General features: G+C 40.9%; 1 protein-coding gene across 6 annotated transcripts in view; it reads right to left on the reverse strand.

Annotated features, from left to right (window-relative positions):
* The window catches only part of AFF2 (ALF transcription elongation factor 2), a 451,682-nt gene that overhangs the window by 156,513 nt on the left and 281,201 nt on the right, over positions 1-13,968 (reverse strand). For all 6 annotated transcript variants that reach the window (XM_068957761.1, XM_068957757.1, XM_068957758.1 and 3 more), the window contains exon 4: positions 4,167-4,211. In XM_068957761.1, the coding sequence (XP_068813862.1) occupies positions 4,167-4,211 (45 nt within the window). The remainder of the gene's footprint in view (positions 1-4,166; positions 4,212-13,968) is intronic.

The following is a 13,968-nucleotide window of genomic DNA, read 5'->3' on the forward strand; positions in this document are numbered from 1 at the left end:
AGGGATTATGTCTACTCCATTACTTGAACACCTAACCCAAAGTTTCAACTTAAACTACAATTCCTCTAGAAAATTTATTTAAGTCAAATTTGTTTTCTTCCCTGTGTAATGTTGTGTGCTTATTGCCTGTTTACCTAGAAGCGGCTGTTTTTCAGTGGCAGTCAAAATGACTACCTTCAAGAGAATAGCCAGAGATCCCTGAGGAGCCCGAAAAATTTTCCAGGGGAGAAAACAAATGCTAAGGAAGATCCCTTCCATGCTCTCTATAAGCAGAAAAATGATCGCTGCTAGCTCACACTCACTGACTGGGCCATACCTACCCCCCAGCCCCCCAGGCTTGGTTCTGCACAACGCCTTCAAATAATATGCAATGACAGCAAGGCACACTGATATAAGGCACTGAAATAAGTGGCACAAGTGTCAGCTTCAGAATATTATTTTAAAATGTCAGTTCTTCCTCCCCATCTGCAGTTTGTATCATAACATTTCAATGAATTCATTTTTCAATGGCATAACACACAAAGTGACAACTTAATTTAAATCTATATTAATAAAATGTGAATTACACACACACACACACACACACACACACACACACTTTCTCTCTCTCTCTGATTGCCTGTCTTCCATTTTATTCACACTTTCAAAGCTATTATGTTGGCTGTAAGTCACATTTTGGAACAGAAGAATGCATACTGAGCATCAGTGTATTCACCTCCATCTTTCAATTTGGTATTAGCAACTCCTAACAATGCAAATCCCCTGTACTACTTTTACAGCTTGGCCAGAGTTGTAAAACACCGATTTTATTATTTTATTTATGTTTAACAATCTCCTCAGCCATCCTGGTTAAAAAAGCAAAATCAACAGGAGACTGGTCTGCCATTAACCTTTGGTTGTAGTATCATGAACAGCTCTCAAGGCATTTACACAAGATGACACAAGTGAGCAAATGTTTCAGGAAATCTGAAGGACTGTGAAATTTTGTCTCTGAAGACTCACGGGTCTGAATAGGCTCAGGACCTTTCCCCCAAATGGCCTGGAAAGTTTTGAACATAAGTTTAATTAAATTTTTTTTTTCAGAAAAAAAAAATCAAGGCAGAGATTAGGAATCGCAAACCTCTACATTTACAAAACCATTAATCAAGTTCAGCTTAAAAAAGGAGCTCTGTAAAATCAGAGGTTACAGACCGTAGCTTAGGTCCCTCTTACTTGTGAAGTCTAGCGAAAAACAAACTAGAAGAGTTACTGTGTCCTTCTGAGGGGTGAAACTGAATTAAGAGTCATTTAATTGCCTGACCTAAAAAAAAAAAAAAGAGAGAGAGAGAGAAATTTAAAGGCATGAGATGCCCTCAAGGGCAGCCCAGGAGCGGGCAGGCAGCGGGCCAGCCTCCTGCCGCTGCTGGGAGCACACCTCAGCAGCACTGGAGGCTTGCAGCTCTTGCCCAGAAATTGCCAATTCTTCCAAAATTTTGCTGAGCAGCTGCAGTGGTATATGTGGGTGCAAACATATTGCTTTGGATTTAAAGCTGCCTCTGTAAGTGCATAATATAGCCAGATGTCTTGGGCTGGACTCTTTTCTGTTACAATTCCTATTGTGCAAGACAGATTCAGGCAGTAGTGAGCAAAACATGCTCCATCTACTTCAAACTCAAACAGTTGGACAAAATGCACTCTGTCACACTGCCATCTACCTACCTTCAGGACCCGAGTGCCTTGCAATCCTTCTTGTGTTTATCTCTGCAAGATCCCTGACAGGTACAAAAACATTATTGCCCAGTTTTTACGTTGGGAAAAACTGGCTTCAGAGAGCTAAGCCCACACTCTTCAAGCCAAAGTAAGTGGCCTCCAAAAGCTAGAACGTGTCTGTCAGAGCTGGGAACCTGATCCAGGTTCTCAAAGCACGTGGCACTGCTTGAAACCATGGGCCACCCCTTTCACCTAAAGCCAACGTCAGCCTGAATCTCCCACCCAAGACTCCCATAGGCACCCAGGAGATGGATTTCGACCGCTGCCGGGCATCACGGTCTCTCACTTATTTTCTCTCCTTTGCGTATCGAGTAGAACACGACACACTGTATGCAGCCAAAACATGCATCTCACTAGCTTACTCTGCATTATAAATATGACACAAACAACTCAAGTACTGCAACTTCCACGCATGCCTCAGCACCATATGACGTTGAAAGCCTAAAGCCATGGCACTGAAGGCCACCAGCCAGGACTGAGGTTTGCATTGTCCGGCATGGGGGCTACCCTGTGCTCTGGAGAGCTCTTCCTGGCCATGCCTGTGGCTAGGGCTTACAGGTCCGGGGGTCAGCAAGGCCAGCTCAGGGAGGCTGTGGCACAGTCACATCCCGTTATCAGGTGCCAGCTGTGTACCCGTGTGCAAGGGCCAAATCCTCATGCTGCTCCCACCACCTGGAATTTAACAGGCCTGCTCACAGGATGAGGCGCTACCTACGGCCGCAGAGCGCGTCTCCCATGAGTCTGCGGTTAACCTAAATTCACTGAAGGCTGCGGGAAGGTCCTGCACTGATTTTGGCAGGGCTTAGCAACAAGCCTGGAAAATTCTGCCCCTGTCTGTTGACTCAAATTACAGCCATGAGCTAGGAGACAGGACCACCTCATCTTGATTAGAAAAAGACATTTCTGCTTCCTGTGATTTATACGTACTGTTCCCACATTAAAACTGTCACCTGGATGATTGATCCTTGAAATACGCTACATCACATTTCCTTTTGATGGTGTTTACTGAAAACAACTGCTTTACCCTGCTAACAAATCATTCATTCCAACTATAGTAACGATCCTAATTGAAATACATAAACAGGGGAAGAAGACATTCAAAAGGTACCAAGTATTTTGCAGCCCCTTTCAACATTTTCTTTGCTTTTGCTGCCTTAGTGTCCTTTAGGTAATAACCCTCTTCTCACTTTGAAGGTTGAAACTAAATTCTATTTCCTTCCATTCATTGCTACTGGGTGCACACACAAACACATACTCGCCCATTATTGCAGGTTTGCACATGCATGCTTGCCTGCTGGTTCAACTTATTTCTACAGAAACGCTGACAACACATAAGGACTTCAACATCATCCAAGAAATGATGTGTGTATCCAGAACAGGAGCAAGTTTCACCCAAACAGCTTCCCTGAGGACTGCAACGAATACTGCAAAGCCTATTCTGTTTTATGAGCAGTATCTGTCAGTCCATGTTTGCGCAAGTTTGACGCATGAGTGTTGTACATGAAATCAGGTCTGGGTTACATCATGCAAGGGTAGGCACGCAGACAAATATTTCCAGTAGCCTTCTATTTGCTGCTAGTGAAAAGGGCTTGGCAAGCATTATTCCCATTGAAGTTTTATCCCCATATCCTGAATGCAGCAGGCTGGCTGGTGATCTCAGGGAGGCCGCTTGGAGAACTGGGAAACTGAAAGCATAACGTAGAAAACCCTAAATCCCAGATAAGGTCTGGTGGGGTGTAAACCTACCCCCAGACAAACCTCACTGCCAACGGAGGATGCCAAGGTTGGCATCTCTCAGACAAAGCCCATTTTATACCTAAAGTAAGACAAATTTACATTTATAAAATGTGTTGTACCTACTCCCATACCCCCTCCCCATTTTTCTTGTTATATGATCTTTTTCTTGTGATTAAGGCATATGAGGTTTTGAATGGCTGCTTTGGCTCTCTGTATTCAACTACTGGCCAGAGCTCCCAGAAAAACCATCTGTAGGTCTTTAGCACAACTGTGAATGTGAAGAAACTAGAGTTTGGGGAAGAAGAAGGAAGGTCAGTCTGCGCGTGGGAGAATTAAGGTGACTCTGCCTCTGGGTAGGAAAGAAATGAAGAGCCTTACAGAGGCTTGAAGAGGCTCTTGAAGAGGCTTACAGAGACTGAGAGGTTAAAAAAGAACAGGAAAGGCTGTAAATCCTGACTGAGATAAGCTGGCAGACAAGGAGTATTAGGAGAACTGACCTTATCCATTAAGTAGCATCCTGGGTCTACCAAAACTTGGCTGTGTCTCTTTAACACAGACCCACTGATGTATTATTATTTAACTACAATGTTAAAGACAGCCTTATAACTCTTCTCCACCAAAGGTGAAATAACAGTACCACAATTATAAAAAAAGATACAAAAGCAAAGGGTATTACTCACCCGTAATATTTCTTCCACACAGCTGGAGTCATTGGGAAGGGTAACCTGGGCGTAAAGAGAAAAAAGAAATGTTTAGTCAGGCCGTGGATGCAAAGTTCAGTGACTGCAACTACGCAGGTGAAGAGCTAACAAGAAAATGCCTCCATCTGAAGACTGCTGTATCCATGCTTGCTGCCTACAGAATCTTCCAGTTCAGATCAACATAAATCATCAGCAGGACTCATTTTGTCAGAATTTTTTTTTTTCTTTTGCACTGCTTTGTGCTAGGAACGGTACTTCTGAAGCAATAAAGTACACTGATTTCCTCACAGTTGAGAACTGGCACTAGAATTGCCTGAAACTTCTGTAATTGAAGAAGATCCCACTGTTATTCCTATCGGCCGCCTTCAGAGAGAGCATGCAGTTTGGTTTAACTTACAGCCTGCTGCAGCTAAGGACAGAGTAGTTAGGAGAAAGCGGTTATCAACTATCTTATCCTACAGCTTAATACGCTAACAGCTAAGACAGCTCTTAAAACTTAAAACACACACTGTAGCAAAATACTGGTTGGACAAGGGTGGTCGCTGATTCTCTTGTCCCTCACTTTGACCTGTTCCAGGTTAAGTAGCCTCTGAAGACTGAACAGCACACACGAATCCATCCTGGGAGGCGTGACAGCTATCCCCCCTGTCCTAGGAAAGATGCATTATATCTATGCACACAAGCACACACAGACACACACAAACACACACACATACACACTGGCGCCCTTAACATCTTCTAATCAAACAATATACTTGTTCAAACGCATTACAGCATTTGACACACTTTCTCATCCCAGGTATATAAAATAGCACAAAAACTCTAAGTACCATGAACTACTAAATAAATAACAGGTAGATTTGACCCATATGTACAACCGTTTTGCCATAGGTGCAGGTACAGATGACAGGTTCTTGTTACAGCGGTGCAGCAGAAGAGGAAGAGAGAATACTCAGGGAGGTGCCTACAGAAGGCAAGTGCTTGGTATTTATGGGTATTTTACCCATAAATATTCAGAGAGATTTTTCTGCCCAGTACTTCTACCTTATTGCCCTTGGTAACTACTTGGTAAGGGACATTCACGACTAAATTTAATCCCTGTCATCCTAATCTGCTATAGAGCCCGACCGAAAGCACTGACCACACTTTCCTCCTATATTTCAACCAGCACTAAGCCTCAAGAATAAATCCATAAAGCTACAAAAGTCAAAGACCAGAAAGACCTGTTAGGTCACCAAGTTCATTCCCTGCTAATGCAGTGCATTTTCCTGTATCTTCTAGTATCTTTTGACTAATCTGATTCAAAAATTCTAGGGAAATGGGTCTTCCAACCCTCCACTTAATAAAATGTGGAGTAGTGTTTTAATTTGTTTGGCTCTTTTTTATAATAATTAGTTTAAATCTTGCTTTTAGTGTCACCTCAGCATCTGTTTGTAGAGCTCTTCCCAGTACCCTAAGTAATTCATTACTTTCCTTCATACTTAAACAGCGTTATACTCCACTCTCCTCCTCTCCTACGCCGTATGTTCAACTTTTACCTTCTTTCCTGGTAAATAAGATTTTCCAACCTCTTAGCATATTTCACTGCTGTTCTCTGAATTCCCTACAATTCATCAATATCTTGGTAAAGATACTGATACTTGAGTTGGTACTCAAGTGAATATGACTACATGGGAGGAATATTAGTGACTTTATCTACTTCAAAAACTATAGATCATAATTTTCCATTATTTCACTTAAGAAAAACAAACCAACCTTTGTCCCCATTTTCTACTCAACTCAAATGCTACCTAGCAAACCTAGGTTGAAAATTTCCAATGGACAGTTACCATTTGCTGCGATAGGCATTGATTCCACCTTCATATTACATTACTTGCTATTCCAATGCTTCATTGCCTTTACTTCATCCTCCTGGTCTTCAGCGCAGTCACTTTTTCCTCTCAATACCTGTAAGTTCTTTGCTCATCTGTATTTTTCACACCTCATAAGCAACTTCTCAGTCGGAGAGGAATCCAGTTAACCTATCCCCATTACCCTTCAGATTAGCAAAAATGGGTATTACTGCAATGTGCTGGTTAATAGTGGGAATATGTCTCTAATACACTCTTGAATTTTTTCATGGAAAAGTCAGTTACGTTGGCATAAGAGAAAACAAAACAAACACCTCCCCCCATAACTCTGCAGTTACAAATGCAGAGTTACAACCAACTACAAAAACTCTTTACAGAGTAACAGGAGCAGCTCAAACTCCAGCTGAGCTGGCTGAAATAGGAAGACTGGGAGCAGTGGAGGTACAGAGCCCTCCCTTTATTTAGCCATTGCACATGCCAGTTCTGATGGCTGGCCATGACGCTGCGTGTTTTCCTTTGTTTAGAGATGCCCTAATTGTGCCCCAGACTATTAGCACAGGGCAAGGCATGTTCTTACTTGTTTCTCAGGGCTCTCCCAATTCACAGCCCTGTTTAAGTTTATGTTACTTTAGAACCAATGATGATAATAATAATAAACATGCCATTTTACTTTAATAAAGCTTGCTATATATTATGCAATCACAACCAGCTTCTGCTGGCAGCACTTGCTAATAACTTTAAATGCTCATGCATCAATTTAATTCTGTTAATGGCAAAGAAGATTTTAATGGCTTGACAGAACTTTTGTTCCCTTTGGCATTGCTTTGTTTTGAATCACTGGTATTAAAGTAATGCAAGATGTCAAAGTGCTGTGATTGTCATATAGGGAGATCCAAGTAGGAGCTGGCACAAAGAGGAAAACATTTAGATTAATGCAAACATTAAAAGAATAATTATTACAACACGGATATCAGAGCAGATCAATGTAGAGTCTTTCAGTACATCACTATTAATGGATTTTAAAGAAATGAGACCATTTTTCTAAATTCATGCTATAGTTGCACATTCTAAGCGACTTGAAAAGCACAGCTCTATTAGAGACTTAGTCTATCCTGGGAAAAAAAAGAAAGAAAAAACAACCTACCAACCTTTCAAAGCGTGAATCAGAAACTGCAAGTTAATTGTCCATAAATACTTGCATTCAGCTAACAAGTACAAGCAGGCCTACATGGCACATCATGGGATCCAAGCATAGATTCATCAAGGCAGAGTGAAACACAGCAAACACAATATCCATCACCTAAGTACTAAGTACCAGTACAAGAATTGCCATTAATAAAATGGCACATTCCGCCAGTAGTTTAATCAAGATTGGACATCCCATACTACTACTTTTCTAATCTAATAAAAATCAAGTAGTTGAGGTACTGTTATGTGCTTCTTAACACCCTCTCTTTTTTTCCAACTTTCCTTAGTATCAGATTCTAAAAAGAAGGAGAAGCTTTCATTTGCACATGCTTTCAGTGCCCTTCTTCCTTTGTGAACAACATGTTCAGACTTAGCAGAAAGGACAGACTCCAGGAATTTCATTTCTATAAGTATTTGCAGCTCACGTCACGAGCTCCTCTCTCATTCTGCAGTGTATTCATGAACTTTGGATTGAAGAACAGTTAGTTAATATTACATAAGCTGCAGACATAAGTCCTAAGGTAATGTAACTTCAATCAAAACAAAAAGATTTCACAGCAATTACATGGTACACTGAACTTATCTTCCAACTTCATTTTAACCTGGCAAACCTCTTTTGCATCAAAAAGGTTCATGTTTACTTTCAAATACTGCTTCCAGGCAAAAAAAAAAAAAAAAAAAAAAGGTCAGATGGTCAAAATATTCCACCTACAAAAAGCTAGTATTATAAGGCTGTCTTCACATTTCAGTCTCATGAGAGAAGGAATAGAACTTAAATGATGTGGAACCAAAGGTTTAATGTATGGCTTGGATGGCTCAGTGTTAAACTTTAAAAAGAGGAAAGGAGGGTAGAAATATAAGAATGAGGGAATAGTAACTTTACTGTTACGCAGATCAAATGACATTGGGTGAATAGTTACAATATCTGATGAGTGGTGTTGATCTAACCTTCCATTTATTCATTCAGCAATTCCCTGACCACTCTTACCTTCCAGACAATTTATAACCCGCGTGGGATCAGATTTTGGTTTTGTGGCACAACAATATCATGAAAAGTCCCCTTTCCCTGTAATTTACATCAGACAGTGGGCATTTCTCTGAGATACTAACAACAAAATCTTCCAATAGACTTATTGGAAGAATAGTCCTGAGAATTCAGATGTTGGGGAGCAGAAAGATGTAATGAATAATCTCTTTGCCAGAACTGACCAACTATATTTTCATCTGGATAAACTATTCGTGAACAATCCCTCTGGCTTTATTGATACACAACTGGCATTCAACAAGTAATCTCTTTTTCCTGTCTTTGTCTTATTGGAAAGATAAATGTAGCATGTGAAATGATTACAGGAACCCACTCTCATTACTTGCATATGAGCACCTCTGTGCTTATATATCAACAGCTCAGCTTCAATTGTCATATCCTTTATCAAGGAACCCTTTTTGACTCTGGGGAGATGAAGCTCATACTACTGTTTACTCCTTTGAACACAAATTGATTTTACACTTCTTAGCATGAAAAGATTCTGTGCACAAGCCTTGATTGATCATTTCCAGTATGCACTACCCAGTGATAAGAGGAGAACACTTGGAAAACCAGAAGCAGCAAAAACAGGATGTCAGCAGAAGCCTAGTCCTATGAACGCCTCCAGCTCCTGCCAGGCTTCCTGTTAATGGAGGGTACTTCTTTTTTTATTAATACAGGTGGGAAATAGGTTAGGCAATACTAAGGACAGCAGGGTTTGCAGATACGGTGGAAAAATGAGGCTTGCCTCATAAGTCTTAGACTCATGAAAATATTTTGACCCACTATACTAGATCAGAGTAAAGGTCCACCAAGGCTGGTATCCTGCGTCATAGTGACCAAGAGCAGCTGCTCAGGGAAGACCACAAGAACTGATCATGTACAGAGTCCTCTAAGTCACTCCAACAGAGTGACGTCGTTCCAGCTTCAACCAGGCTTCTTCAGGCACCCTGCTGCAGAGTTCCTCAAGGTAAGTTTAACGTGCAGGTTAACCCTACTGCCAATAGGATGGATAGATTTGTTGTTAAAACATAATATTCAGCTAAAATATCTGGCTATTTAGGGCAGCTAGATTTTATAAACATAAAAATAGATCAGTAAATGTAGGGATTAAACCAGGTAAGAAACACATTTCTGAGATTGGGTCTTAATATTATTGTAGCATTTGTGATTAACCCCTTTGTATTTCATTCAGGAATGTCAGAAAGTTCAAACAAGGCAAATGTAAAGTCCTGTCCCTGGGATGGAATAAGCCAATACAGCAGTGCAGTCTGAAGGCTGACTGTCTAGAAAGTCGCTAGAAAGACAAGGACCTGGGGGTCCTGGTGGACAACAAGTTGAACAGGCGTCAGCAGTGTGCCCTGGCATAAAAAAGGGCAACTGCATGCTAGGCTGTAACAGCAGGAATGCAGCTAGCACAGTCAAAGGAAGTGAACCTTGCCCTCTATTCAGGAGTCTATTGGGAGCACTCTGTTTGGTGTTGGGCTCCCCAGCACAAGAAAGACACCAGCATACTGCAGCGAGGTCCAGCTGAGGGCTACCACCATGGTCAGGGGGGTTGAAGAATACTGCACACGAGGAGAGGCTGAGACAGCTGGGTCTGTTCAGCCCAGAGAAGAGAAGGCAAAGGGGAGATCTGTTGTCCATAACTATCTAATAGCGGGGTGCAAAGGAGAGGGAGCCAGACTGTTCCCAGAGGTTCAGAGGGATGGGATGAGAGGCAACAGACACAAGAAATTCCAACTCAGTATAAGGAAACAATTTTCTATCAATCACAAGTGTGGTCAGACACTGGACCAGGGACACTAAGAGGTGGGGGAATTTCCATCCTTGGAGATATTCACAATGCAGCTGGGCAAGACCCTGAGCAAACTGCAATATTGGGCCTACTTTGAGTGGGAGGTTGGACTAGATGACCTTTGAATGTCCTTCCAGCCTACAGGAATCTGTAATTCCATTTTTGCCATATTCTCACTAAAAACCTAAGAAGTTTCAATACTTCACCTGCCTCTGAATGGTGTCTACACCCATGCCTTTCCAACACCGGCTTTCCTTTGATCTCCATCAGTATTTTCTTGCAAGCTCACAGTTCATCTTCTCTCTTCAGTCACTCCATACACACACCTCTTCCAGACTCACTCTTTCCTAGACAGAGGTCTGTCCCTCACTTGGTATTCAGGCTATATACTTCCCCTCTGTAGGAGGGCTGCCTCCGATGTACTTGGAGTGAATTTCATACCACTGCACAGAGCCTACTGTTCTAATCTCTTTGGGTTGTTTTACAATTCATGCTTTTGTCTCTTTCCTATCTTGCTAACTTTTTGTCCCAAAAGGGTCATTCATGTTAAAGACACCTGAAATAGATGTCAAGGTAATCTCACTAGCTGGGAGTATCCTGGCTCTTCCTTACCAACTTCAGTGCAAATGAGTAAGAATAGGGGCAGCAAAAGAGCATGGAATGAATATTGTAGCCTAAGTGGTATTTCTTCCAGTGTATTTGATATTCATGGGGTTTATCACCAACATATATTAGGATGGTGTTTGGGCTCTGGAGTAATCTGAATGAAGTCAAACATGATGGTGGCATTCAAAAAAATCCAAATAAAATTGTTCCCTTGGTATTCAAACACATAAATGTATTTTTCACAGGGTTATTAAATCTCAAGGGAGCCATTTAAAGGTCCCAAATAATGTATACTCACTGTTTTCCTATAGTGTCTCCACCATCCTAGAACCAAAATACCATGAGAAGACTACATTTCACATTATTTCAACCCCTAAAATATCTCCAGGGGCTTATTAAGAAGTCTGTGAAAATGTATAGTTTAGATATATACATATAAATATATGAAATAAAAAAAACCCTATTGCTTAAAACAAAATACAGACAGCTGTTCCTCTGTTCCCCCTTAAGACAAACACTAGACTATGAAGAGGCTGTGCCAAATACACATTTACCAGAGAACCTGAAAACAGGAAAAGGTTTTAAGGAGTGGACCAGGTTACTTCATCTGTTACACTAAGACAGCCTGGCCTGCAGTCCGTGCTGCTCTTGCAGTGTTCCTCGGGGAAGCGTATGCCTCTTCCTTTAAGTAAAGCACGTTAGCTAGGAAAATAACTTACTGGTGTTATCCAAAGCCTGACCAAATCAGACTCCCACTGACTTCAGTGAACTTCCACAGAGGTCTCTAGTTCAGAAGCCAAAGAGATAGGTTTAGTTTCACACTGTAGCCAGTGACTCTAATAAATTCCTCTCCAGTCACCTGCAAGACACTCAAAACAGTGTACTGACACTGCACTGGGGCATGCCGGTAGGTGCTGGCCCACAGCTCGGGAGGGATTACAGCTTGACTTCCGTGCAATGAACTCGGCTTACAGCGACCTCCTAGTGAGAACAATCCCAACAGCAAGGACAACATGTTTCTAACTGGTATTTCGTTCTGCTACAGCAACCCTTATACCTGGCTGACCTGGATGTGACAATTACATTTCTCTTGTTCTGCCCAGTGCATGCTGTATTTAGGCCATTTTTTTCTTTTCTTTGATGTTTTCTTTTAACAATACTATTTCAATGTTGATCAGCATGAAACAGTCTCCATGAAAGCACAATATGCTGATGTTCAATTTAAACTCAATGGTTCTCCATTATTTTCATGCAGCAAATTGCCAAACGCTATTAGAGAGAGAAGCTTGATAAAGTGATCTCTCGCTTCAAGGTCTCCTGGGAGTTTTTTAATGCAGGTAAGACTGCACATTTTACTTATGGAATATTTTGAATATAGTATTTTAGCAGCTCACCATGATGATAATACCAGAGTATGTGGTGACGTCACTATTCAGCCAGGCCCGAACAAAAGCAACATCTGCAGTATTAATTTTTGTCCAAAACATTGACTTGCTTGCATAAAAACTGTTACATCCCATTTAATATTGAGAAATAGCAAGCAGATTTGGAACTCAGTATTCTTTTCTCTTCTCTTTCTGTTTATCTACTTACCTATGTACCTATTCCCCCAGTGGTCACAAGTACTTATTTACTTATGTGCCTTGGTATTTTCGCCTTGTTCTGGAAGAGGTTACCTTATGTCTTTCCATTAAATTGCTGATAAAAGGCACACTGACCTAAAATGCCACTGCGCACTTGTCCACGTTAAACATCAAAGCCTGACTAACAGACTGTGCAACCCTCTGGTGCTGTGAGATATATGGTGTGGCAGAAGGAAAGATCAAGTGTCTGTTTCTTGTGTTACTGGTGTGAATGAAATCTAACTCCTCTGAAGATGATGCAGCAGTGTAAGTAAAAAATGAATGTGAACTGAATTTGGCTTCCAAGTTTATTTGCTCTCAGTTATAGTAATGTAAATCAGAAGCCATATTTATTCTTAGTGAAACCCTTGGAGGAGAACCTCTTGGAAATTCTTCAAAATCTCTTTATCATACAGATGTAATCATCTAAATTTAATATAACCTGCAATCAGATCTCATTTAAATCTATTGTACATGAGTGTAATTCAATGCCTATTCCCAGTACATACCAGCGAGAGAGAGACCAGAATCAGGCTTGAGTTGTGGAAGTTCCTGCTGAAATAGTAGCAAAGTCACCAGGTCAAATTGTGCCCTTCGTGACACTGCTAAACCTTCACTGATAGCAGTGAAGTGGCATCTGTGTAACCTGAAGCATTACTTGACCTCATGAATCCAGATCGTAACATTTCTTTTGAGCTTTTAAAGAAGAACTTTTTTAAATATTTGTTTACATTTGACAATAACTTTAATATGCCTGCAAGAATACAGTGGGTGGTTGGTTGTGCTGGTTATTTCACTTTTTTTTTTTGAACAGGTATGGACGTCCTCACAAACAAATGTACTCCTCGGTTTAATTTGACAGGAGTTTGCACAGCTGCAAGGCCAATGCTGGGACCCAAATTAATTGCTCAAAGCTTGTTTGCAAATTAGTCATTTTCATATGCCCCTCCACCAGAGGCTAACAACTTGCAGATTGCATTTGTAGATTGTCTCTTCGAAATAGGAGGCCAGAATTCAAAAGGAAAGGACCCTGTCCTACCCAGGGAGGGGAAAAAACCCCCCATATATTGAAGTATATTAAAGTTTAAATACCAGCTCTCCCTGTTAGCATAATTATTCCGCACAAATATATTTTTACATAAACTTCAAACAAATAAATACAATTCCTCCAAAAAATAAAAGCCATTTTCCTCCTATTAATAATCATAAAATAGTGAGATGAATGATTATGTCTTTCTTGGGATCTGATCGAAGTTCAGACTACATTAGGAGCCAGGTCTTACGCTCATTAAATAGTAAAGCACATGATTATCCTAACTGGCACCGAATGTCACGGTTATCATACAAAAGGGGAAGTAAAATAACACTTTTTGGACAGAATAGGACTTAGAACAAAGAAAATCTGATTTTGAATGGGATCTTTATGGCCTCCCTCTTAGTTACATTTCTAATTAAAACGCTTTGATGTATTAATGTCAAGGGACGCTGCTAAATGTATTCAATGCAGAAGTCGCATACTTTTCTTGAGCTCCCCAAATCTCTCAGATCTGTGTGCACTTATGCTACGTGCAGTTAAACTGCACACTAAAATGAAAAGATATCTAAGAATAACTCACTTCCATTAGATTTATAAATCACATTAATTAATTCTACATCTCCAGTGGTGTAGAGACCAAACTCTAATGCGAGATCT

This window comes from Struthio camelus, chromosome 11 (genome assembly GCF_040807025.1).
Source record: "Struthio camelus isolate bStrCam1 chromosome 11, bStrCam1.hap1, whole genome shotgun sequence".
NCBI classification, from domain to species: Eukaryota; Metazoa; Chordata; class Aves; order Struthioniformes; family Struthionidae; genus Struthio; species Struthio camelus.